The 23,365-nt window shown below is 40.0% G+C and overlaps 1 protein-coding gene and 1 long non-coding RNA gene across 8 annotated transcripts in view; one reads left to right on the top strand and one right to left on the bottom strand.

Moving 5' to 3' along the window:
• The window catches only part of LOC103459599 (NXPE family member 3-like), a 75,990-nt gene that overhangs the window by 5,521 nt on the left and 47,104 nt on the right, over positions 1-23,365 (bottom strand). For 2 of the 7 annotated variants that reach the window (XM_081603947.1, XM_081603949.1), the window contains exons 2-6: positions 7,621-7,779; positions 6,160-6,180; positions 4,501-4,953; positions 3,726-4,021; positions 1,374-1,444 (exon numbers count right to left, since the gene is read on the bottom strand). In XM_081603947.1, the coding sequence (XP_081460073.1) occupies positions 1,374-1,444; positions 3,726-4,021; positions 4,501-4,953; positions 6,160-6,180; positions 7,621-7,779 (1,000 nt within the window). Of the gene's footprint in view, positions 1-1,373; positions 1,445-3,725; positions 4,022-4,500; positions 4,954-6,159; positions 6,181-7,620; positions 7,780-8,007; positions 8,946-8,966; positions 9,073-18,766; positions 18,909-22,243; positions 22,341-23,365 lie in introns of those variants that run through there. The other 5 variants (XM_081603950.1, XM_008401299.2, XM_008401298.2 and 2 more) reach the window with 5 other exon arrangements.
• LOC145550170 (uncharacterized) lies at positions 17,814-23,053 on the top strand. The gene is made up of 3 exons (XR_014086051.1): positions 17,814-17,916; positions 18,866-19,071; positions 22,576-23,053. It is a non-coding gene; the product is annotated as an uncharacterized LOC145550170 (long non-coding RNA).

Raw genomic sequence — 23,365 nt, 5'->3', positions numbered from 1 at the left:
GTGTAAAGTTTACCTTGGAGCAAACGCCCCCCAAAGGCATCCCAGCGCCCCCCTTTTGAAATAATTTCCGCCCAGCGACCCCTGCCGTCCACCCCTGCTCTAGGTTCTGTTATTCTTACTAAGACATTCTTAGATGTCTGAGTCTATGTTTATCATTCTTTAGTGATTATAGTTAGATTATTTTCATTTATCCTTCTAGTCATGCTTATTTCATCCCCCTAGGTTCTGTTATTCTTACATGTCTGAGTCCATGTTTACCTTTCTTTAGTGGTTCCAGTTAAGTTACTAAGTCCTTCTAGCTTGCCCCCATAATGTTCCTAGTTTTTCCTATCTGGTTACTTTAGGTTGAGTTCTGATGCATCTCCATCCATACCCATCTTCCTTTAGTAATCCTAGTTAGGTTATCCTTCTAGTTCCCCCTGTAGTGTTTCTAGTTTTCTTATTTTTCCACTTTTTGTCTGATTTATGTCCATCTCTCCTTAGTGAATCTAGTTAGGTTATTTCTTTGTTCTTTGTAACTAGAAGGACTGACGTCCTTCTAGTTACTCTAGCTCTATGTTCCGTAGTTGTTGTTAGATCAGCTTTGTTTCTGTTTGGGATTGTTCATGTTTTCCCTCAGGTCTTTTTCTCTTCTAGTTTATCAGGTTTTCTTTAGTCTTAGTGTTTCTTTAGTATTATTCCCACTACTTCTCCTTAGCCTTCCTTCTCCCCACCCCTCAGCTTGCGCCTGTGCCAACCACTCACACCTGCTATCAGTTATCTCATTTAGCGTCGCCCATTGTTCCATTTGCTACCTCCCAGTATTTAAGCTCCTCTATTTCAGTCACAACTTGCCAGTCTGTCTCATCACTTTGCTCGTCACTCTTCTTGTCACTACCTTTGTTACCCTCGTGTCTCCAGTTTGCCTTGCCTTAGATTTCCTTGTACCCCTGGATTTTAGATTGTTAGCTGATTTTTGTCATTAAAATATCCATAATATGTAACGTCTACAGCTGCGATTGCGTCCACTCCTACACACATCATGGCAGAATTTTTAATTTGTGGGCTGTGCAAGATGTAATATGTTCTGTCACTCAGGAGTCCGGTTTTTAAGTTTTGTGTTTATATCCTCTAAGTGTCTCTCTTTCTTCTATTAGTTCAGCAAATTTACTACAGACTCGGTTTTATTTTTTGGGAGGTTTTTTTATTTATCATTTTATCTTTTTAAGGTTTTCATAAGCACTTTGAACTGCCTTGTTGCTGAAATGTGCTATACAAACAGAATGAAATTAGTCATCAAACCTTCACAAATGGAAACAAAAGAAAAAAGGATGTTTTGATAAAGACAGCTGATCAATCTTGTATGATGGAAGTAACTAGACATTGACTTTTACCTTTAAGTTTGGGTAAAATGTTGATGCTGGAAGGTCCTGATGATGGAATGGAGACTTTCATGTTGACACCACTGCAGCAAAGATGAACCAATGATAGAATGTCATGAGATATGGAGTCTTTTACACATTCTGTGTTGTAATCCTAGTACCTGCCTTTTCTTTTGTCCCTTTGCTGATACAACTATCTACATGTTTCTTATTCCAACTGGGTCTCCCATTTCAAATTATATTCAGCAACAGAATGCAGGTGAAGAGGAATTTACAAAACCTCAGAGTGACGGTCCAGAAACCAACATGCCTCTCTTTTGATGTATTCTGTTGGTACTAAAGACGATCTATATCATCACCATGTCTCGCTACGGAGGTGTAGAGAGATGGTGCCTGCTTTCTTTTTCTGTTTTTGGCACTAAAAGGTCCAGATTTTTCAAACATCAGTTGATGCCTGAGGTCTTTCAGAGCCAAAGTTGTTCTCTTTTTAACAAGGAATGTTTTGCAGTATTCTACTACTACATAGTACAGAAGATGTACAAGATTAAACTGAAAACTTAAACTTATCTGATGAGACATTCTCCTTTAAGATTTTCTGAAAAGAGAGCTATTCACGGTGTTGGTTAAATTCAGAACCAGGTCCAGGGGATCCCACCAACAGAACTACGTTTGACTGGGATCATTTTATACAAGATAAAATGCATATAAAAAAAAAGATGTGCACCAAAAAGTTCCACTTTGTCTTGTTAGACTTCTGTCAAAAAGATTTGAGCCCAAACTTTGAGTAGACCACACTAAACCTGTGATTATATAGAATTATTTTTGAGCCACTTAGGGATGGGGTTGCCTTTCATTACTGCATTAACCACAGGGCCGACCCAAGGCATAAGTAAACTAAGCAGCCACTTAGGACCCCAGGGCCACTAAGGGGCCCCCTCAGTGAAGCTGACTTTTTTTTTTCAGTAATAATTTCTGTCATTATAATATCAAAAATAGACAATTTCACTATGAAGTGATTTATTTTTACAATAATATATTTGATAATATATGTAGAAATCATTATTTTATTGATAAAAAGAAAAAAAAAAAATTGCTCTTGGGGACCCCTGGTGGCCGCGGTAGGTACGGCACGCTTCGCCGGTAACATGAGCTGCAATGAGCAGAGCGTCCAAACGTCCAAAGCTGCGGTCAGAAGTTAACAATGTCTCAAAAAAGTACTTATCCTTCAGCGAGGGAGAGAAGAAAGAGAGAAAGAATAGAAAAAAAGCCAAGATAAAGGCCTTGGTAAAGTAATGTAACAGATTTGTAAAGCTGCCAATAGAAAATTAGCTCGATAGCGACCTGGAATGATCCAGTTCAACAGCCAAACATTTATGCTAGGGCCTCTGTGTTTGTGTGAAACTGAGTTTTAACTTGAAATGAGTTGATTCTCTTGCTTGGCTCTGTATATTTCTGAGGTATTTTTGGCTTCAAAATGATGTGTTTGATGACGATAATTAAAACTTCTCAATGTTTGACATTGTCTACCAAAATGTTTTTATGTCAGGCTACATATCTGCTACATCGATGAGCTAGTCTATGCCGTAGTTGGGGATATGTTGTTTGCTGCTGAGCATAATCATTTTGTGGCTAAAAACATTATTTTTACATCAACTTCTAAGTTGAAAAAAGACTCGCCTGATATAAATTACATTTTTAGCTATTGGAGTAATGCTTAAAAGAAATGTATTTAATCAAAGAATGTCATGAATATGTGTGTAGGGCTGCGCCGATTGCAGTTTTCTGGCCGATCCCTGGTTACTGATCTTTAAAAAGCCTGACCTGTCGATTTTGATTTTGGCCAATACCAATTATTTTTGTCTGAAATGTCGCTAAATATAGCAAGAAGGCCACTGAGTTGGCAACAGTGGGAGGAATATTGTTAACTGTAAACGTGCAGACCTGACCTGGTGGGCCGGTCTGTCAGTCAAACCTCTCACTGCAGAGCAGAAGAGAACAGAGACTGATATTTAAACCTTTGCTGACAAAGATAAGATTAGGCGATAAGATGGACTTCACGTGTAAGTATCGGCCAATCATAATCCCCCAAAATTAAGGAAAACGGTGCCCAGAAATCAACTGGTCGATAAATCAGTTGGCCAATAAATGTATCCTATTATACATGTATATAAGGTGAACAGCACGGCCAGAGATGCAATAAGTTGATCTAATGATCGGACTTCTGACTGCAGCCAGTCCACATTGTTAGCAGAACTAGACGGCCCCAAAACCAAATTCCACTTGGGGCCCCATGGAGGCCAGGTTCAAGAGGTTTCTGCAGAGCAGGGCCAGAATGGTTGAGTACAAACATACAGTTGCACTCACCGCTGAAAGAGCTGATTTTCATTGGATTCTGGTTTGAAACTGAATCCTCCTTTGACGTGGGTGATCCTTTTGTCGCAGGTCAGTTTGTTTGGCTTGTAGCAGAACCAGGGCTCACCAGTGTGGAGGTCGGTGTAGTTACACAGCTTCTCTTTGGGACCCTTGAGGCACACGTTGCATGTAACCGTCTCTGAGATGGAGCCTGAGCGAAAGACGCTTCGAAAATGTGCTCTGTCTGGATACTCTTGGGTCACTTTGGCCAAGACTGTGATTCCCTCACTGGGGTGAACCAAGGACACCTTTTAGGAACAAAGACGGAACAAAAAACAGAGACATTAAACCAAACATTATTATAAATTACATTATTGTATGTTCAGTGATTTGCCTCCTTATGGATTCTCCTGTTTCTCATGATAATCTGAACGTTATCAGTTAATCTCATAATTTCTATTTAGAAGTGTGATGTTTCACTACAGATACAAATTCCCCATTTAAGAACCGTTATTCATTTACCAGAGTTGCAAAAACCATAAACTGAAACTACATTTAAGGGAGAACATACTTTTTCACAGCAAAGTCATAATTAGACACTAAAAAACAAAACATGTACTCGATGTTTATGATTGGAAAGCCTGCTTCAAACTTTCACATTTAAGTTCTATTTCTTTATTCAAAGCTTTTTACTGTTTCCTAATGAAAAGTAAAACCAAGGTGACAAAGGAGGTCTTAGCTGAAACACTTTACTGCAACACTTGTCATTAAAACTTCTGAGTCTCACCTCAACTTGTGCGTCTCCTTCCCAGAGTAAAGAGAACACAGCGGTGTAGGAACCGTTGCGATGATCAAACACTTTCCCCGCCACGCCTGCAAACACAGCACGGTTCTGCAGCCGAGCGTACAGCAAGTCTCCCCCAGACTTCCTGGGGCGACCGCCGAAGTCAGAGACTTTTATCAGAACCTCCAGCTGATCCCCAACGTGCCAACTTCCCCCTCCTCTCCGTGGGAGAATGGTGAAGGTGCTGTGAGCGGGATCACTGGTGTCATTCAGGGAAAAGCCAGGTGGTACAGACGGTGTTTCAGGCCAGGCGATGGACTCCTTCAACAAGTTGACCTCTGTGGCGTTTTCAGGTGATGCAGAGTGGAAGGAGCAGGAGCTGGCCGGCTCAGTGGGACGTAACGGAGTGATGGTGGTGGGTACCGGCGCCATGTTCATAGATATTCTGTTAGTTAACTGAGGTAAAGAGGCAAATTTTGTCTTAAACAAGAAGAAAGTTTAGAGTTTGTACACATGAAGTGCCCTACAATCAGTTTTACTTTGAAAATACTGATTACTTTAGAAAGTTGTGATCTCCATGTGACAATGAAACATGCGTAACTTTTTGTGTGACATTTCCTGTCCTGTTGTTGTTAAGACAATTCTGTTCAGTTCCTCTAAATGCTTTTAACAAAAATATTACAATCCTCTGTCTTAAAGTCAAGAATGAAGTACCTTTGTTTGTTTGTTTTGTTTTTTCTACATTTTAGAATTTCCACTTCAGTTCTGAATACATTTAAAAAAATATTCTGATCAACTCTCAGATGAAATTATAAATATAGACCCTCCTGATTGTCTGTAACCTCACTGAAACTCTATCTCAAGCTAAAAAATGCTAACGTGAAAAAGCTCAGAAATTCCAACTAGGACAACTAAACTTTAACCGTGTCTAAGACAATGCAGCTTTGCTTCATAATTTGATTCAGTAACTGTTTGGATTCAAAACACAAAGAAAAACTAAACATAAAATAAATGCTATAAATGCTATGTTGAGTAAATGTATTTGTAAATTAGTATTTCACATCAATACAAAACCGCAAAGGTAGAACTCGTCTTGGTTAAAGAGTAGTTTGAATAATCAATAGTTTTATTAACCAATATAATTTTTATTTTCCCGTTTCACCCCGCTGACTTTTGTCCCTGTTCCCGTATTATTTTTTTTTTGTTCTGCTCTGGCTCCCTGTGTGCTGTTGATTTCTGAATGTCTTTTTTTTTTTTTTATTAAATATTTATCTAATTTACTCTACACAACCAACGACATGACAGTTGCGTTGTCACAGTTTACATCGTTGAGAAATTGTAGGTGGAACAGATTTAAATAACTTCTTGCATAAAATAAAAAAGAAAGAAAGAAAAAAAATCAAGCTGAAGTTTAAAGTTGATTTTAAGCTAAGATTTAAAACAAATACCAAACTTTTTGAATCAGGAATAAGGCTTTGAAAAAAATTTTTTTTTAAATGATAAATTTAGTTTACCTGGTTTGGAAAGTGCACAAAATGTTTATTTGGTCACTGTTTGATCATTATTCCTGTTCTGTCTATCTTTACAGGCGTTTCCTTTTGAGCTTAAGATAAGACAGACATATTGATTAAAGAAAGCAAAATGGATGGAGTATGTACACACCTTTCTGAAAATCCTGAATTTCTGTGAAATCAAAAGACAACGCATAAGTTCAAATATATCCTACAACAGATTAGTTGCACAAAACAATGTACACACCCTTAATCTAATACTCAGTCTTAGAAGTGGAGGTGTGTCAGAACAAGAAAAGAAATGGTCAGTCTTGATAGACCGGTGGAAGGGTAAACCAGAACATTTGCTGCCACCGTGACAAAAAGGATTTCAAGATGTCGGACCAGTGGCACAAACAAGATGGCAGCAAGAGGGTGTTAAAATGAGAGTTAAGATTTTCACCAAATTATCAAGAGAAATTGGTTAGAGATGGTTAGAAAAACAAGGATGAGATGATTCGGACGTGTGCAGAGGACAGAGAGTTTAGAGTGACCAAATGTCTTCTTTTCCTTTGACATGATGTTCACTTTTTCCGTTCTGTCCAGAGCTTCTGGGGGGACAGACGGGTTCTCTTTAATTGATGAAAATGTCTGAGTTAACTTCCTTCTTCAGGGGATGAATTGGTTTACTTAAACTGACATGGGATACCAAAGCCTCTCCCGGAACCACAGCTTGGTTAGTTCTCATCTGATGATATTTACAAAGGGTAAGTGGAGCGCTACTCATTGACAGATGGGCAACAAATAAATTTCCCTCATTTGGGCGGCTGCCGCAAAGTGGGTGGCGGAGCAAACAGTGACGTGGACATAGTGATTATGTGTTTCTGAGGGAGATAAAGGTATTGCGAAAGTTACATGGACACAAAGACTTTAAAATGGCAGAGTGAGAGTTCATCTATTAAATTCACTGAGGTGTACAATGACGAAAACTAATGTCTGGAATGTAAAAAAAATGGAAACTGTGTCTTTTTGAGACTATTGTGGGTTTATTTTTATTGAATATATTTTCAGATTTTTGTATAATTTTTGTTAAAGCTGGATTTTCTAAGCTACAGAAGAGTGATCATGAGGGATGCATTGATTGATACCAATCCTGTTATTATGGCATTGCTTACAAATATCTTAAATATTGTATATATTTCCAAACACTTTTAACAGCATCCACTCTGCCTACATTGCTTCTCTGGTTCAGTTAGACACACCAAAATCCTGTGATGCATTATCATAAATGTCACATAACTGAATAAATACCACATGGACAATCTGCTAGCCCTCCAATCTGCTACTGAAACACATAAACACCAACAACATGAAAATAAATGTTGGCTGTTAATATCGACATAGTTTCAGACCGTTAAAAAAATGACTAATATTGGCCAATAATGTTACATTTTTCCTTAAAGTATTTCAGAATCTGCACAAATGTTTCTCTTTTTATCTAAATCAAAACATGGTCACCCTAAGACAGAGGTTCAGAGCAAAAGCAGGAAAAAGTCAATGAACAAAGTTCTAGAACTTTAGGAATGCTGCTTATGAAATTAGAACAAATGAACAAAATATGTCAAATGCTCACCCCGCCGGATATAAAGCTGTTCTGATCGTTGAAGTCCATGTAGTACAGCACGAACGATACCACAAATAAAACCATGAAGAGAAGGATGAAGCTGGACTTCATGAGGAAACGGTTTCTGGAAGCCCGGCCTTCGTTTAGCAGGGGGGTCTTGATTCCACTCTGCATTAAAAGACAAAAACATAAAAACAAAAAACATGCACATGTACATTTCCAGTCTATTGGTGTGAAGAATGCATGTATTGATGGAATTAGATAAAACGGATAATAAAGAAACAAAGGTAATTTAAAACAAGTGCATCATAAACATTCCTTTTGTCTCTATCCAGGGGGCTGCCACTATGATACATTTTATAAGTTACACAACAATTTATTTTCCATCCTATTTACCCAAAGCTCTACTTTGGAGGTTTTGATACACAGCTCTACATGACGGTGTCACCAGGTGATTCTGAACCCATCCAAGCCCTGAAGAAACACTTAGAACAGATGAACGTGTGGATGTGCCATAACTTTCTCCAGCTGAACAGAAACAAAACTGAAGTTATTGTCTTTGGAGCTAAAGAGGAACAATGTAGAGTCAACAAATGATCTAGAGTTACCACTGGAAACTAGTGATCAGTCCTGAAAATTGGGTACAGTGAAACAGATGACTCTGAACCTTCAGAGTCACATAAAGACAGTTACAAAGTCAACCTTCCATCACCTGAACAACATTTCCAGGATTAAAAGACTAATGTCTAGGCAACATCTAGAGATACTCATCTTCCTCGCATCCATTAGTGGATCAGTGTCCTCAAAGGCATGCCTAATAAAACGTATCTGATCCAGAACGCTGCTGCTAGCATCCTCACTAAAACCAAGAAGATAGAGCACATAACACCGGTTCAAAAGTCCTTCCACTGGCTCCCTGTAGCTCAGAGAACAGACTTTAAAATACTTTTGTTAGTTTATAAATCACTGAACGGTTTAGCACCACAATACATTAAAGTTCTGTTGTTGTTGTTGTATCAACCTTCCAGACCTCTCAGGTCTTCTGGTTCTGCTCTGAGTCCCCAGAACCAGAACTAAACATGGAGAATCAGCATTCAGCTACTATGCTCCACAAATCTGGAACAAACTTCCAGAAAACAGGGTTTCTGTGCGGTAGTAAAAGGTAATAAAAAGTAGTAAATTAAATTAGCTCAAATTAAGACTAGTAAAAGGTAACAAATAGAATTTAACTTGGTAGTAAATTTTTCAAAAGGCGTGAAAATTTTCATGACCCCTTCGATATATTTAGAATTTTACATTGATGCTGACTTTTTGTTTTAAGTTCGTTTAACTATAAAATCTGTATTAAAAATTACATCTACTCCCAGCATAGACATAAATATGTAGATGCCTCATGGAGCGCTGAGTCGAACGTTGCGGCACCGCCATCTTCTATGTGGCATCAGAGCGATCGGGGCTCCTTAAGTCCTGTGTTGTGTGGACTTGTTTCAACCGTTTTATGAAACACACTGGATTCATTGGCATTACCTTTCACAGATAAGGATGAAATCTAAGAATTGCTTGACTTTGCAGCCAGAAATTCGCTTATAAACAACTCAGGAAAACGTTAGCTGCTACGCTAACAATCAGCGGTTCCTTCGGGCCAATTTAGCAACATAGGAAATATTTCTCGGTTGTTTATAAGCGAATTTCTGGCTGCAAAGCCAAGTAATTCTGATCTTTAATCCTTACCTGTGAAAGGTAATGCCACTGAATCCAGTTTGTTTCGTAAAACGGTTGAAACAAGTCCACACTGCACAGAAATTAAGGAGCTTCTATCGCTCTGCTGCCACATAGAGCCACATAGACGATGGCAGTGGCGTTAACGTACGACTCTCAAGACCTGAGCTGACGTTCACAGACTCGATTGGTTCCGCTGTCCTATCTGCTGTGCGCATGCGTGGTGTTGGAAGCGCCTAACGTGTTGAGAAAAGTGAGTCATTTTGCGCCTCACCACAAGAAAATATAAGTTTTCACGACTTTGGCTCGATAATTAGGTGACAGAGAAGCGCTTTGTATAGTATGCAGTTTAAAAATATAAATATGATCAGATACCGTTCCCCTTGTTTTACAGTGGGGGAACCCTATCTGATGGCCATATTTCGCCCATCAGATACCGTTCCCCCACTGTAAAACAAGGGGAACAGTATCTGATGGGTGATTTTAACATAGGGGGAACTGTATATATATATATATATATATATATATATATATATATATATATATATATATATATATATATATATATATATATATACACCGGTGTTACGTCAATCCGCGTTTCCCCATCAGCAAGCTCATTTCAGTTGTATGAAACTCGTGTTGGCCTGTTTCTGAGAGAGAAAGTATTTATTTTTTATCGTTCTTCGTATTTTGTAATTTTTTTTTCAGGTGTGAAAAAAAAATTTAACACCGGCAGCGGACCTTGACTGATACCCTTAACCCAGTGGTGTCAAACTCATTTTTATTTTGGGCCAATCAAAAATCTGAATGTTCTTAAAGGGCCGGTTGCACCAGAATCTATTGATAAAACCAATAAAACTGTTAAAATATCAATAAATAGCTGTTCCTCCGGGATTTGAGATTATTTTAGTGTTTATTTTTGCAATCAAAATGACAGATTTTGTGGTGAATATTAAGAAATATTTGTAATTGTTATTTTACAGTATTTACGCTAATTTATTATGTTAAATGTGACTCTTTATCACTCGCTGTATCAGTTACGGATTTAATGTTTTTGACCAATTTTGAGAAAATTTGCAGTAAAATCAGGAAAAAAAATGTGGAAATTTGTTGATTTTGTGTGATTTTTGCAGATTTGTGAAAAACTGGAAGGACTTATTGATGTAATTTGGAGTCCAGAGTGCCACATAAAAAGCTACGGCGGGCCAGATTTGGCCCCCGGGCCTTGAGTTTGACCTCTGCCTTAACCTCAGCGCCTGAACACCGCTGCTACTTGACAAAGATCTCACACGTAAGTTAAATAACATCACCAACTGCAACGCAAACAGATGGCAGAGTGAACATGAGCCAGAGTTAAAATTCTACTGCAGTTTTAGGAAAAATAGTAAAACTTTTACCGGTACAGCATTCATCAGCTGATACCATACATGTTATTGTTTACAAACGGAATTTTCGCGAATGTGCTGGATGAGAAAAGCGTGTTCTTCATGGAGTGAAAAGTCTCAAAATATCTGTGCGTGTGTAAAAATATCTGTGCGTGTGTAATACTGGATTTGTTAACCTTAAAAATAAAATAAACCTTCTCCTACGCCTACAAATGTTGAAAAAATACGCACAAGTCACCTTGTACACACACACAAAACTGCAGTTACGTACAGATCCAGTTACGAGTTCACAACTATTTTTGACTCATTTTACGCTTCGGGAAAGTTACCAGGTTTGTGCGTAGATGGTGCGTTTACATGCTAGTAGAAAGCTGGTTCATCTGAGTTTTGCTCTGAGTCTAGTGTTTTTATCCTCTAAACGTTTCTCACTGTGCCGAAGTGGCAAATACGTTAGTTCGGTGGAAAACGGTAGATCTAACCACTTCCTAAAAATATTCCAAAATTATTTATTGACATATTGTGCATTTTTGAGCGGTACAGGAGAATAAGTGGTCTGAAAAAGGACCACTGGGTGGCGGAATGGTTCGCTGGCCGGGAAAATAGGCAGGCAAAAAGCAGGGCCGTGCAGAGACCACTAAAGGGGCAGGGGCTCAAAAACAAAGGGGGGCACATCTAACTGCATTCTAGGACAGAATAAAAGCCACACAGCTTTCAGAGTTTAATAAACAATGATAAATTACAAAATTGTGAGATATACAATCAAAGCTACGGAAAATCTCTATAAAGAGCATACAACTATTCTATTTTATTAGTAATTTCTTTCTGCAGGTCTATTTTGTTATAGGACAGTATTGCAATATTCAAACCCGCAATTTAGCAAGATATGTAAATCAGAGCTGGACCACCAGACATATTTTGTCTTTACAGAATTACACTATTAAAAATATATACAAGGGCACAATGCAACCTTTTAGTGACTGTAATCTATAAAAAAGAAGAGCTGCCTGTTTGCTGCAGTGGAGATGAAGATGGTCCAATTCAGGAAAGCAGAGCTGCACCAAACTTTAATGTGGACCTGCAGAAAAAAGAAAAACAAAACAAAAACAAAAATGTAATTGTTAATGCATGTCACCATGAGAAAAGCCTACTGACTTTTGCTTAGAAAATCATTTTTTTAAAATTAAAATCACACATTTTTATCTCATGAAGTGAAAAAAATTATTTGCAAAACAAACTTATTTGCGCTTGTCATAAATAGTTTCTTGCTATTCCAAGTTTTTGTTTGTGACTCAAAGTTTTGCTTGTGATTCTCACATGACGTCGTGGGCAGAGCCCAAAATCACAACAAAAGATTTCTGTTGTGTGCAAATAAAAGTTTATGTTTGGCAAATACCTAAGTTCACAAGACAAAAATTAGTTATTTAATTTAAAAATAAGTTTTTTAAACAAATTTTTTTTTAAAGAAATCATTACAATTCCAAAAGCTTTGATTACAATTTTATTGTATTTAACGTCATCCTCTGTGAACCAGACCCTAAACTTAATTAAAGTCTGGTTTGAGTTTTTTTCCCCTTCATTAATGACACACTTTTATTTCATTCATTATATCTATCATGGTAATTCAGTGCGAGTTATTTTTAATTCTACATGAATATCCTTTTTGGACTTTTATTTAAGTGTTATTTTTCCTTCAAGATACATTTACCTAATGGTAGAATAAATGCAATGTACATTATGCAGCAAAGGAAATTAGAAGACATATATCCATTATGGAGATGATCGGTTTTGGACGGGTGATGTGCCCCTTATTGCACAAGCGATACTGAAGAATGACTGATATCATTAACGATACAGGGAACAAGCTTTTTAGTTATCTAGCTTTGCTAGCAACGTCGTTAGCTAGCAGCTAGCTAATAGCATAACAACAACAGCCTAATGTCTGTATGATAAAAATACTGAATCGATAGATAAGAACAGTTTTTCCTCACCTGTCTGTCTCCTCCTGCTCAGTAGTTCTTCAGAGAAAGGCAGACACAGAGGCCTGTCAGTGTCTGTTGTATTTCATTACCTCTCTGCTAAAACCGCGACTCTGTGCTGAAGCAGAAAAGATACTTCAACGTTTTCCGTTATCTGACAAGTAGCAAGTTACTCCACTTTATTCACCAAAAACTGTTCTGTAATCTGGAACGTTCGCTACTTTCAGCTCCGCAGCTGGCCGCCTTATCTCACTGTGCAAGAGGCAAATGTGTCGTGCGTCACGGGCAAAAGGTCAAAGGTAACAAGGTGACCGGCTTATTATGTTGTACAAAGCCCCCCCCCCCAAAAAAACAAATAATTTTATTTAACATTCAGGGAATGGACATTGAAATCGTGAGGTCCTACAAGTACCTGGGTGTTCACCTTAACAACAAGCTGAACTGGACTGACCACACAGCTGCCCTCTACATGAAAGGACTGAGCAGACTACATCTCATGAGGAGACTCAAGTCCTTCGGTGTGCGGGGGGCTCTTCTCAGGACCTTCTTTGATGCTGTGGTGGCATCATCCATCTTTTATGGAGTGGTCTGTTGGGGCAGCAGCATCTCCACTGCTGACAGGAAGAGACTGAACAAGATCCTCAGGAAATCCAGCTCTGTCCTGGGGTGTCATGTTGACCCAGTGGAGGTGGTGGCAGACAGGAGAATGAGGACTAAGCTTCACACTCCATGCACCTCTCTGACAGCACTGAGCAGCTCCTTCAGTGCCTGGTTGTGGTACCCTAAGTGCGTGAAGGAAAGGAAAGATACCACAGGTCTTTCCTTCCGGCCGCCGTCAGACTGCACAACACCCGCTGCTCTCAGTAGTTCACTACTCTCCACTACAAGCAATAAACCTGGAATTTATTTATTTATATTTCAAACAATACCGTTTCAGTATTTCTATATTCGCTTGTATTTTTTTTTGTATATATAGATTTTTATATTGGTCCTGCTCTGTCCTCTGTACTGCTGTAACAATGTAAATTTCCCCACTGCGAGAGTAATAATGGAATATCTTAGGAAATAATCATTATCAGATAAGATAAAACACAATAAAATGACACAGACAAACAAGATCAATACAGCTTAAGTCAAAATCGGTAAAAAGTTTTCAAACGGGTTTTAAAAACAAACAAGACTGTTTAAAGCCTTAAAAACAAAGAAAAGAAAAGTGAGGACTGGCTGATGGAGGGAATTACAGTAATCCAGTCGTGATGAGATAAAGGCTTGGATTACTGCTAGCACAGGCTGTTGTCTGGCTAAGAAAAAAAGCTATTCAACAAAACATGCTGACATCAAACTTACACTATTTTATATATCAGACGGTGGCAGTCAGATTGTTTTTTCATATCCCTAACAGTACAACTGTTTCAGCACAAAGATGACACAGACAGAAAGTGACTCACAAAACCATCCACTGTGTTGTGCAGTATGTTTGCTAAACCCACTTAAAGAAATCGTTGAATAAAGTATTCAAAAATCAGTCAACATCTGTGCTGTTGCTGTAATTTGATGGGTGTACTGTATTGAGTAAAGATTAAAGTATTGTAAAACCTGTGCAAGGCGGTAACTGTCCGCATACAAATTTTTATGGATTGGTCAAGTCAGAGTTCTGGTTAAAGGTTAAAGCCCTACAGGTTATGCATTAACCAGTAGATCTACAGCATGACAGCATTATGATGTAGGCTGAATAATAGATCCCATTACTCAGTCTAAAAAAAATCAGATGATTGCATGGGTTACACCGGATTGTAATCAGGTACATACAGTGTACCACTGTGCCGTGGCACACTAGTGTACCGTTAGTGATCATCAGGTGTGCCGTGGAAATTATCCAATTTCACCTACCGTATTTTCCGGACTATAAACTGCTACTCTTTTTCCTACACTTTGAACATGTGGCTTTTCTGTGGATTTTTCTTCAACCACCAGGGGGCTCTTCAGCAGGAAGTGAATTATTGGAAGTCAAAATTGGAAATCAAAGAAGATTGCACTAATTTTCAATTAGAACAAGCACATGCTAGCAGCCATGCTAGCAGCAGGCACGACGGAGAAATTTCTTCAAACTCAGATGATGCAGAATCGATCTGGCAGTACAGGAGGATAATAAAACCGCTGCACGTAAACTCGGCGTGAACAGAACCGGATTTGGAGACGGAGAACTGCGTCCTTAATATGTCCAGCAGTTATTAAGCCCTCTGCTGGGTCCTTATGGGAAACTGAGAGCGGCAGAGATACCAGCGGCCTGTAGCCCGGTGCGGCTGATATGTAAGTTTCCTGGGTGGGGGGGGGTTCAAAAAATTTGAAGGTACGGCTAGTATGGTGCGCTCATAGTCTGGAAAATACGGTAATTGGTCTTAAAAGATTTCTTTGAAAACAAATTAATTATCTGTAATTATCTGTAAGTAATGCCATCTATGAGTGTCTTTGCTGTAGTAGTGACTAGCGGCATAATCATGTAATTTTATTATCACTAGATGGCAGTAGGTACAGCACATTTTACATTAAAACAAGAGAAGTAGTGATGCATGACTGTTACTACATTCATGCATCACACACGACAGTGTTGACACTGTTCAGGTGTATTTTTGAAGTGGACATGTTAAGTGCAATTTGAAATACGAAATGTAGAATATGATAAAAATAAATTTTTGTGTTTATTTGATTCCTATTCAAGACATGAGGCCCCAGGCGGAAATTCAATCTGTAAGACTCTTCCGGCATCATCTATCACCACGCCTTCATCCCAGCCAATCAGGACGCACCACCTCTCCACCTCGATCCAATCACTTGGCAAGAGCTCCTTCAAAAGACGAAGCAACCACAGATCCACCCGCTTCCGTTGTGCTTCAACGTTATGGGTGCTTTTCCTCTACCTCCGTGACATCCAGCTGCCTCCTATCCGTCAACGGTTCCGCTCCTTTGGCCCGGTCCGGCTCACAAAGCTCCCTCTGATCGTCCTTTTCCCTTTTTCTTGGCGAGTTGTCCCTCGACAACTCGCTGTGCCCCCGTGGACTTTCCGCTGTCCCCATCCTGGCTCCCTTTGGCCTTCATCAGCAACGCTCCGGCCTCTCTTCGATCCGTCGTCCCTTTCTTTCCACCTCTGACCCTCGTCAGCCCTCCCCTGTTGATCTCGTTGCGGACTCCTCCACCCTGCTCGTCTTTTCCAGTTTTCCAGCTCACCTCCAGGAGAACGCTGCCACCAGTCTGCCAGGGTCGCTCACTTCCGCATGTCTCAGCCGCAGCTGGCTCTCCAGCCTCATCAACCTGCAACCTCGCTTCGCCCACAGGGGGCGTCGTCTAGCTCCATCGATTCTCCAACCCACCCCCACCCGCTAAAGTCATCTGGAGCAAGAGCCATCAGCCAGCTCACTGAACTATCCGCCCCATCATGACTCCTTTCGGCTTTCATCAGCGACGCTTCGGCCCCTCCTCGATCCTCTATCCTCCTTCCCGCCACTGACGCTCATCGGCCCTCCCCAGCTCGTCTCGTTGTCTTTCCCAGCTCACATCCAGTAGAACGCCGCCATCAGACCACCACGCTTACTTCCGAATGTCTCGGCTCGCAGCTGGCTCTCCAGCCTCATCAACCGGCATCTTCGCTGCGCCCGTGGAGGCGCTGTCTAGGTAAAGACGTACCTTCTCCAGTCTCATTCATAATTCGTTTTCACGATATCAGTTAGGGCACCAGTGCTTCCAGCTCCTGTTTATCTGGCCTCCCATCGCCGGTCTGTCTCATCTTCAGAGTCGTGATTAGCTCAACTTGTGCGGTTTACAGAGCCTTCTGTTCCTCTTTCCCTCGTTTTCTGTCAGCTCGAACTCGTATCGAGGAGGCACATGCATTAAGTAGGACCATGGAATTTCTAGGATCCGCCAGTCCAGCACACTGACTGATTTCCAGAAATTTAGCGTACGCCGTAGACTGTTTAGTCACCCCCGTTTGTGTAACGTAATGTGTGTGCGAAGAGTTATCATAAACGGCAGACAGCAGTTTCTAGGCGAGGCAGCTAGTTCTCCTGCGTGGCAGGGGGCGCTCATGATCCCTGATATTGCGTTTCCACAAATGCAGAGTAAGACGGTAACAACAAGCTAGCCTTAGAGCAGTGGTTCTGAACCCACCAGTTTCATATGCGCATCCACTGAACCCTTGTGTAGTGATAAATAAAATGTGATTTTTTCCCCCCCAAATTCAAGACATACCCAAGATCACTAAGTCTTCTTAAAAGGTAGTCTCTGAGAACAGTTCTTCAAACTATAGTCAGTGTTTTCAGTAAAGTTGAGCTGACTGTCCAGGAACGACCCAAGGTATTTAAAATTTGCCACAGTTTCAACAGGTTGGAAATTGAGAGAAACTGGAACCACTTTATGGTCTTGTTTAGGTCATTTAATTAGCTCTACATTCTTAAGAGACTGAAAAATTAATAATAAATAATAAAGACTTTGCAGTATTCTGATTTAGTAATGTAATTATATTAGTTGCGTTACCACCTCCACGCCACTAGAGGCAGTAGCAACCCCGAAAAGATGCACTAAGAAGCAGATTTAGAAGTACACTGAAAGCTACAGAATTTGGTAAAAACGGTGAGTTTTGCTGAAGTAATTAAAGACACAAGTTCAAATCCCTGCTGAGAGTGGAGCTTCTTCTATCAGGGCTCCTCCGCAGCACTGATTGGCTAAGCAATGTAACCTTATCCTCTGCAGCAAGTGATGGCAAAGCGGGGCGCGTCATCACGACTTTACACAAGTGTGTCTTTACCTCCGCGGCAGAGGCTCCGCCGAACCCCTGAGACCGACTCACCGAAAGCCTGGGGTTCGATCGAACCCAGGTTAAGAACCACTGCCTTAGAGCTAGCCTCACAGTAAAGTCAGTTCAGCGACACCTCTTGGTTTTTCCCTCTTACCACAGCAATCACGTATTATCGCAAACAATTAAGCCTAAAACTATATTTCTTTTGCGTGAGAAGTATTTGACTGTTTTCTTTGATACGTATATCAAGTAGTGATCTATATTTTTGTAGCGTCCTTTCCGGTTGCCATGGCAACGAGCCTGCTCGTAGCTGTGATGCAGAAAGCGAGAAGTGGTTTCGACAACTTTCCCCCTTCGCTACAAGCTCGACACAAAATTAATATCCACACGTCTAAGTTTGATTGAGCTAACGGAATGGTGACAGCGCTGCCAGGTATGTCACGTAAAAGAGTAGTTTCTTCCCCCAGTGTTGTCCGCATGTGCAGATTTTCCTATGTAAACAATAACTAGCAGGGATTTATATTCGTAAATCAGATTACAAATGCCTCTCCAGCTATATACCTTGTTAGCACGTTACTCAAGCACATGCGCTTGAAACAAGCCTCCTATTCCCTTACAGGTTTATGATGATCTGTCCACTCCACCAGGTGGCAGATTAAATATCAACTTTCGACTTTTGCAGCCGTCCGTTCGTGCCGCACGTCTCATCACCCTTAACACAATAAAAACACCTCAGGATCTATAGAAACTTATCCACGCATTTATCTTCAACCGCATTGATAATTGCAGCAGCTTTGTAATTAAATCCAAGGAGATGCAGCTTATCACTGAGCTTCGTTCGAGCCGATCATTCAAGCTCGCTTCGATTCTCAGCACGCATGTCTTCCGCCGGTGTCCGAGGGCAAAATTCTCGGTCCAATAAAATTGTCTAACTGCTGTTTCTCTCGCTGTGTGAGTCTCTACAGATTGAATTTTTGATAAGAATGACTATATATGTAAAATAGGCGGCTACAGAGTATCTTTGTTTACATTTTTGGTTGGTGGTGTGCCTCGTGAATTTTTCAATTAAAACAAAGTACCTTGGCTCAAAAAAGGTTGAAAAACACTGCTGTAGAGGGAGGGGTGGAGGAGAGAGCGTGAGCATGACAGAGAAATTTATCTTAACTGAAGTTAGGCAGAAAAGACCTGAACAATATCAAGAAGTTATCACCTCAAAAGCCCTTAAATTTCAGAAGAAAAAAAAGAGACAAATGAAGCAATTTTTGGTTCTTTTGTTGATTTACCTTTGCTTTAGTTTCCATCGTCGTCCTCACTTTGTCATGTTCACAGAGCTATGTGCAGATTGGTGTGTGTCTGTGTGTGTGTCCCTGCCTCTCTAACAGGGTGTAACCAGCTCTTCCAGCAACACCCTGTCAGCGTATCAGGCAGAGCCTTAAAAGAAGTTCTGCTGCCAGACTGGTTTTATCTTCTGATTTACATTCCTTGACTTCTGAACCGTATCCATGCTGCATCTCCTTTGGGGAAACACATCCCTCCTGCTCATTCCATGGACTTTGGTAACCTGCTTCTACCTTCCAACCATCTTTTGGTGAGACCTTCCTCTTTGAATCTACTCACTACTTCCCTGCTCACCTTCCTGAAACTTTTTACCCAAACTTTCTTTACAACTCACTGCTCAATTACTTGCAGCCCTTCAATATGTATTGAAGGGCTGCAAGTAATTGCAAGAAAATGTATTCCATATATGGTAACTCTTGGACAGCTTAGGTTTACACAGGATGTTACCAGTTGCGAAAGCGTCTGCACATTGTCTGGAAACTCATTTAATAAGAAGTCACATTTTGCAGAAGTATAAAAACACAGCAGATACATCAGTAAATAAATGGTAAAAAGTATTAATTCCCTATCCCACTGCACTATTTTCAAAAAGTCTCTTAAACTTTTCTCTGGTGTTCATAGGGTTAGAGTTCTCGAGGTGACCGTCCCAGTCTTTTGACCTTTGCCACATGTCTTCGCCATCTCTCACAACCTGCTTTGTCGTCGGGCCCCTAGAGCCAAGAAACTCCTTTTAAAAAATTAAAAACTAAAAAGAAATAGCATTCAGTATATTCAGGTAATTGTTTTTACTGAGAGACATAACCAAAGTAAGAGAAGTGAATTTGTTCATTGCAACAGGTGGAATTTAGAAGTGTCATCACATGAAGACTTGAAGACTTTTAATCTGTTTAGTTTCTTGGGTCCAGTTGGTTGTTTCTACTATTTCACTTTTCCCAGACAGAACAGTGGATTAAAACCCAGATGTTTTGGGCCTCAATATTAACCACAATGTCATAAAAACCTTAAAATGTAGAAAATTGACTGTGTTCATTTATGTTGGTGTTCAACAGACCTCTAGGTAAACATATTGAATACTCATTGGACAAATGAGTGTTTTTACTCTCTCTTAAGTGAATGCTTTGTTAAACTTTTTTTATGGATCAATTCCTTCCTGTTTTCAGAAAAACAACCTCTGGCACAGATCATCATAAACCAATTTTAAGGAACTTTTTCAAGCACACAATGATCACACAAGCACTAAAACAAGCAAACCATGCAAAGCAGTGAGTTTATGCACCACACTGAAGGGAAATATGTGTTGTGCAGCAGATACAGAAGTATATTGTACTGGTCTAGCTTCAGTTGTGGAGCTAGACCAATAAAAATAAGTAAAGGAATTGGAACTGCTGGCTTAACATTCTCCACCCACTTCAAAATAAGAGCAAAAATACCAACGTCTAAATACTTGTAAGAAATTGTAGCAAATATGCTAAATTAAAAATTTTGCTCCACTATTAGTGCATTAGTGGAAGTGTGCCTACCACTGAGAATCAGTTGTATTGGCCAGACACTGGCCAGGTCAATATAGCTGATGGTGATAGGAAACCTGCAGTCTGTCCACCAGGGGGCGTTTGATGACCACCAGGATTCAATGACCAAAGCAGTGGTGGAGAAAGTACTCAAAAAATGTACTTAAGTAAAAGTACAAATACACAGACAAAAATGTACTCCAGTAAAAGTCAAAGTACCACATTAACATTTTACTTAAGTAAAAGTAAAAAAGTACTGGTTTTTAAAAATACTTAAGTATTAAAAGTAAAAGTACTTGCTGAATGCATTGCCTAATCACTAATATCATTAAGTGTACTGATATGCCACAGATAAAGCATGTTTTTATTGCGTTTACTCTGTAACATAGTTTAGACTTAGATATGTGATTCTATGCATCATAATTTCAGGGATGGAAACATCTCGTCTCCTGTCCTAACATAACATGAACTTCACTTTTTTTGCCACACATTTATTTTGAAAGAAATTCAACTGGCAGAGGAGGACATGGAACCAAGGAGCCTCGTAGCAGAGTTGTAGTCTAGATCACCGAACCCAAGACCAAATCAAAACCAGCACCCCGTGCTACATGACAATAAAATTTAGTGCACCTATCAAAACTGCTTCTCAAATTGATCTGAAAGATTCACTTTCCCACCTAGATATTAAATACTTAGAGCTGAAATAAATTTAACCAGTGACAATTCAAACTCTTCTTCATTCTGTTTTGCTTTCATCTCTGTGCCACAATCCACAGAGGTCTCCTGCCATCCCTAAAAAAATAACGCCCATATTGCCAATGTCAGAAATAATAATTGTCTGCACCATTAAACATAGCAATTAACAACGCTCAACTGTGAACACTGTCCAAGACCCAATAAGCAACAAGTAACCAAGCAGGAGGAGCACCGTGACTGTTCTCATCCTCCCTCCTGTTGCAATGTCTGCCACCATGACAGGAGACGAAAACAAAGAGCAATGAGCATGCTCTGTGTTCCTACGTTCTTGTTTTATTTATTCACCGATTAAATATAAATATATTTTAATGAAATAAAATAGCTACTGCAGTGTACGCAGAGCATTACAAGAACAAAGAACGGCTCTCACTGAGGCTTAAGTACTATAGGACTTAGTCAAGATCCGTCCAGAAGAATCGGATTGTCCATGAATGTCATATTACAATATTGCACTTTGGTCACAGCGTTGTCCCATATATGCGACATGTCAGTCATCGCAGATGCAACATGTGTCTGAGTCAATACAGCTAGCTTTGCTAGCATCACGTCCACGGTGCTTACCTTTCTTTAAGCTTTCCTACCAAGTGACGTTAAAAATTGGACGAAGTCCCACCGTCTGTGAAAGCGAAGCGCTGCTGATTTTACATGTCGCCATATTTTATGATTTATGCAGCTATTATATTAATGACGCTCAGAGAAAACCACTGCGCATGTCTTGGAGCTCCGCGTGCGATTTATGCAGCTATTATATTAATGACGCTCAGAGAAAACCACTGCGCATGTCTTGGAGCTCCGCGTGCGATTTATGCAGCTATTATATTAATGACGCTCAGAGAAAACCACTGCGCATGTCTTGGAGCTCCGCGTGCGAGTAAAGGGGGAGCCGATGGGTGACAACAGACACTAAGTCACGTTATTGCTTGGATTTTACGGCGCCACCTTAAGTCCCTGAACTTCACATTTTAACGGGAAAAAAAACCACAATGCGACTTGGATGTAACGAGTAACGCGACAGTTTTGTAGAAATGTAGTGAAGTAGAAAGTACAGATATTTACTGTAAAATGTAGTGGAGTAAAAGTAGAAAGTATCCATTATTAAATCTACTTTAGTAAAGTACAGATACACGAAAATTGTACTTAAGTACAGTAACGACGTACTTGTACTTCGTTACTTCCCACCACTGGACCAAAGACATCAGGGCATCAGGCCTGTAGTCGTTCAATCCTGTGATGCGTTTCTTCCCCCAAGTTGAGCGTCGGGCAAGTTTGTTCATCTTCAAATCAAAAATAATTACATTCCAAGCTGCATCGGAAACCAGAGATAAAAGGGTTCATACATTTTGTCTAAAAAATTGGAAATGCCACATGTGACTTTACAGGCGGAGTAATAATACAGGCTAGAATGTTTTGAATTGCCGGTTTATGTAATGAACAATTTTCACACCAACAGATTTATTCAGCTTCAATAACATTTCATGTTATCGTTCCAGCAGGACAGTGACCCCAAGCAAACATCAAGCCTGGTTTTGGAACAGATAAAGCACAATCATATCTGAGAAGACCTCCCGAAAAACTCAAATGTGTGAAATACCCAACCCCACGGTGAAATACCCGACCCCACGGTGAAATACCCGACCCCACGGTGAAATACCCGACCCCACGGTGAAATACCCGACCCCACGGTGAAATACCCGACCCCACGGTGAAATACCCGACCCCACGGTGAAATACCCGACCCCACGGTGAAATACCCGACCCCACGGTGAAATACCCGACCCCACGGTGAAATACCCGACCCCACGGTGAAATACCTGACCCCAGGCAATGATTCAAACCAAAGTCCTAACTGCTGGTCAACAACTGAGGCAACAGTGTTAAATAAATTCAGTTCTGTGCCCAGTTTCTGTTCATAAAAGATAATAGAGGTTTATATTGTTTCAAAAAAATGTAAATAAAGCATAAAATGTCTGTAATTAATCTGATATTTATAGCAACGATGAGCGTGTTACATTCACCTCTTGTCCTTGGTATTGTTAAACTTGTGAACTCTGGTGCCATCTAGTGATCGTAAGGCTGCAGTAACAAAAAGGCCTTGGCGGTTCTTTTCATTTCACCTCGAGTCCCAAAGGATGTGAAGGTTTAAACAAATAAATACAAAACAATCTAAGCAATTGGCTTCATAGTTAATAATTACTGTACTCTAAAAAGTGTATTTGGGCTGCAGTTCATCTTATGGACTTATTTACATTAATTTCACTTAATTCTTTTGCTATGATAAAT

The sequence above is a fragment of the Poecilia reticulata genome, chromosome 23 (assembly GCF_904066995.2).
Source record: "Poecilia reticulata chromosome 23, P_reticulata-male-v2, whole genome shotgun sequence".
NCBI classification, from domain to species: domain Eukaryota; kingdom Metazoa; phylum Chordata; class Actinopteri; order Cyprinodontiformes; family Poeciliidae; genus Poecilia; species Poecilia reticulata.
This window is presented reverse-complemented; position numbering and strand designations above follow the sequence as displayed.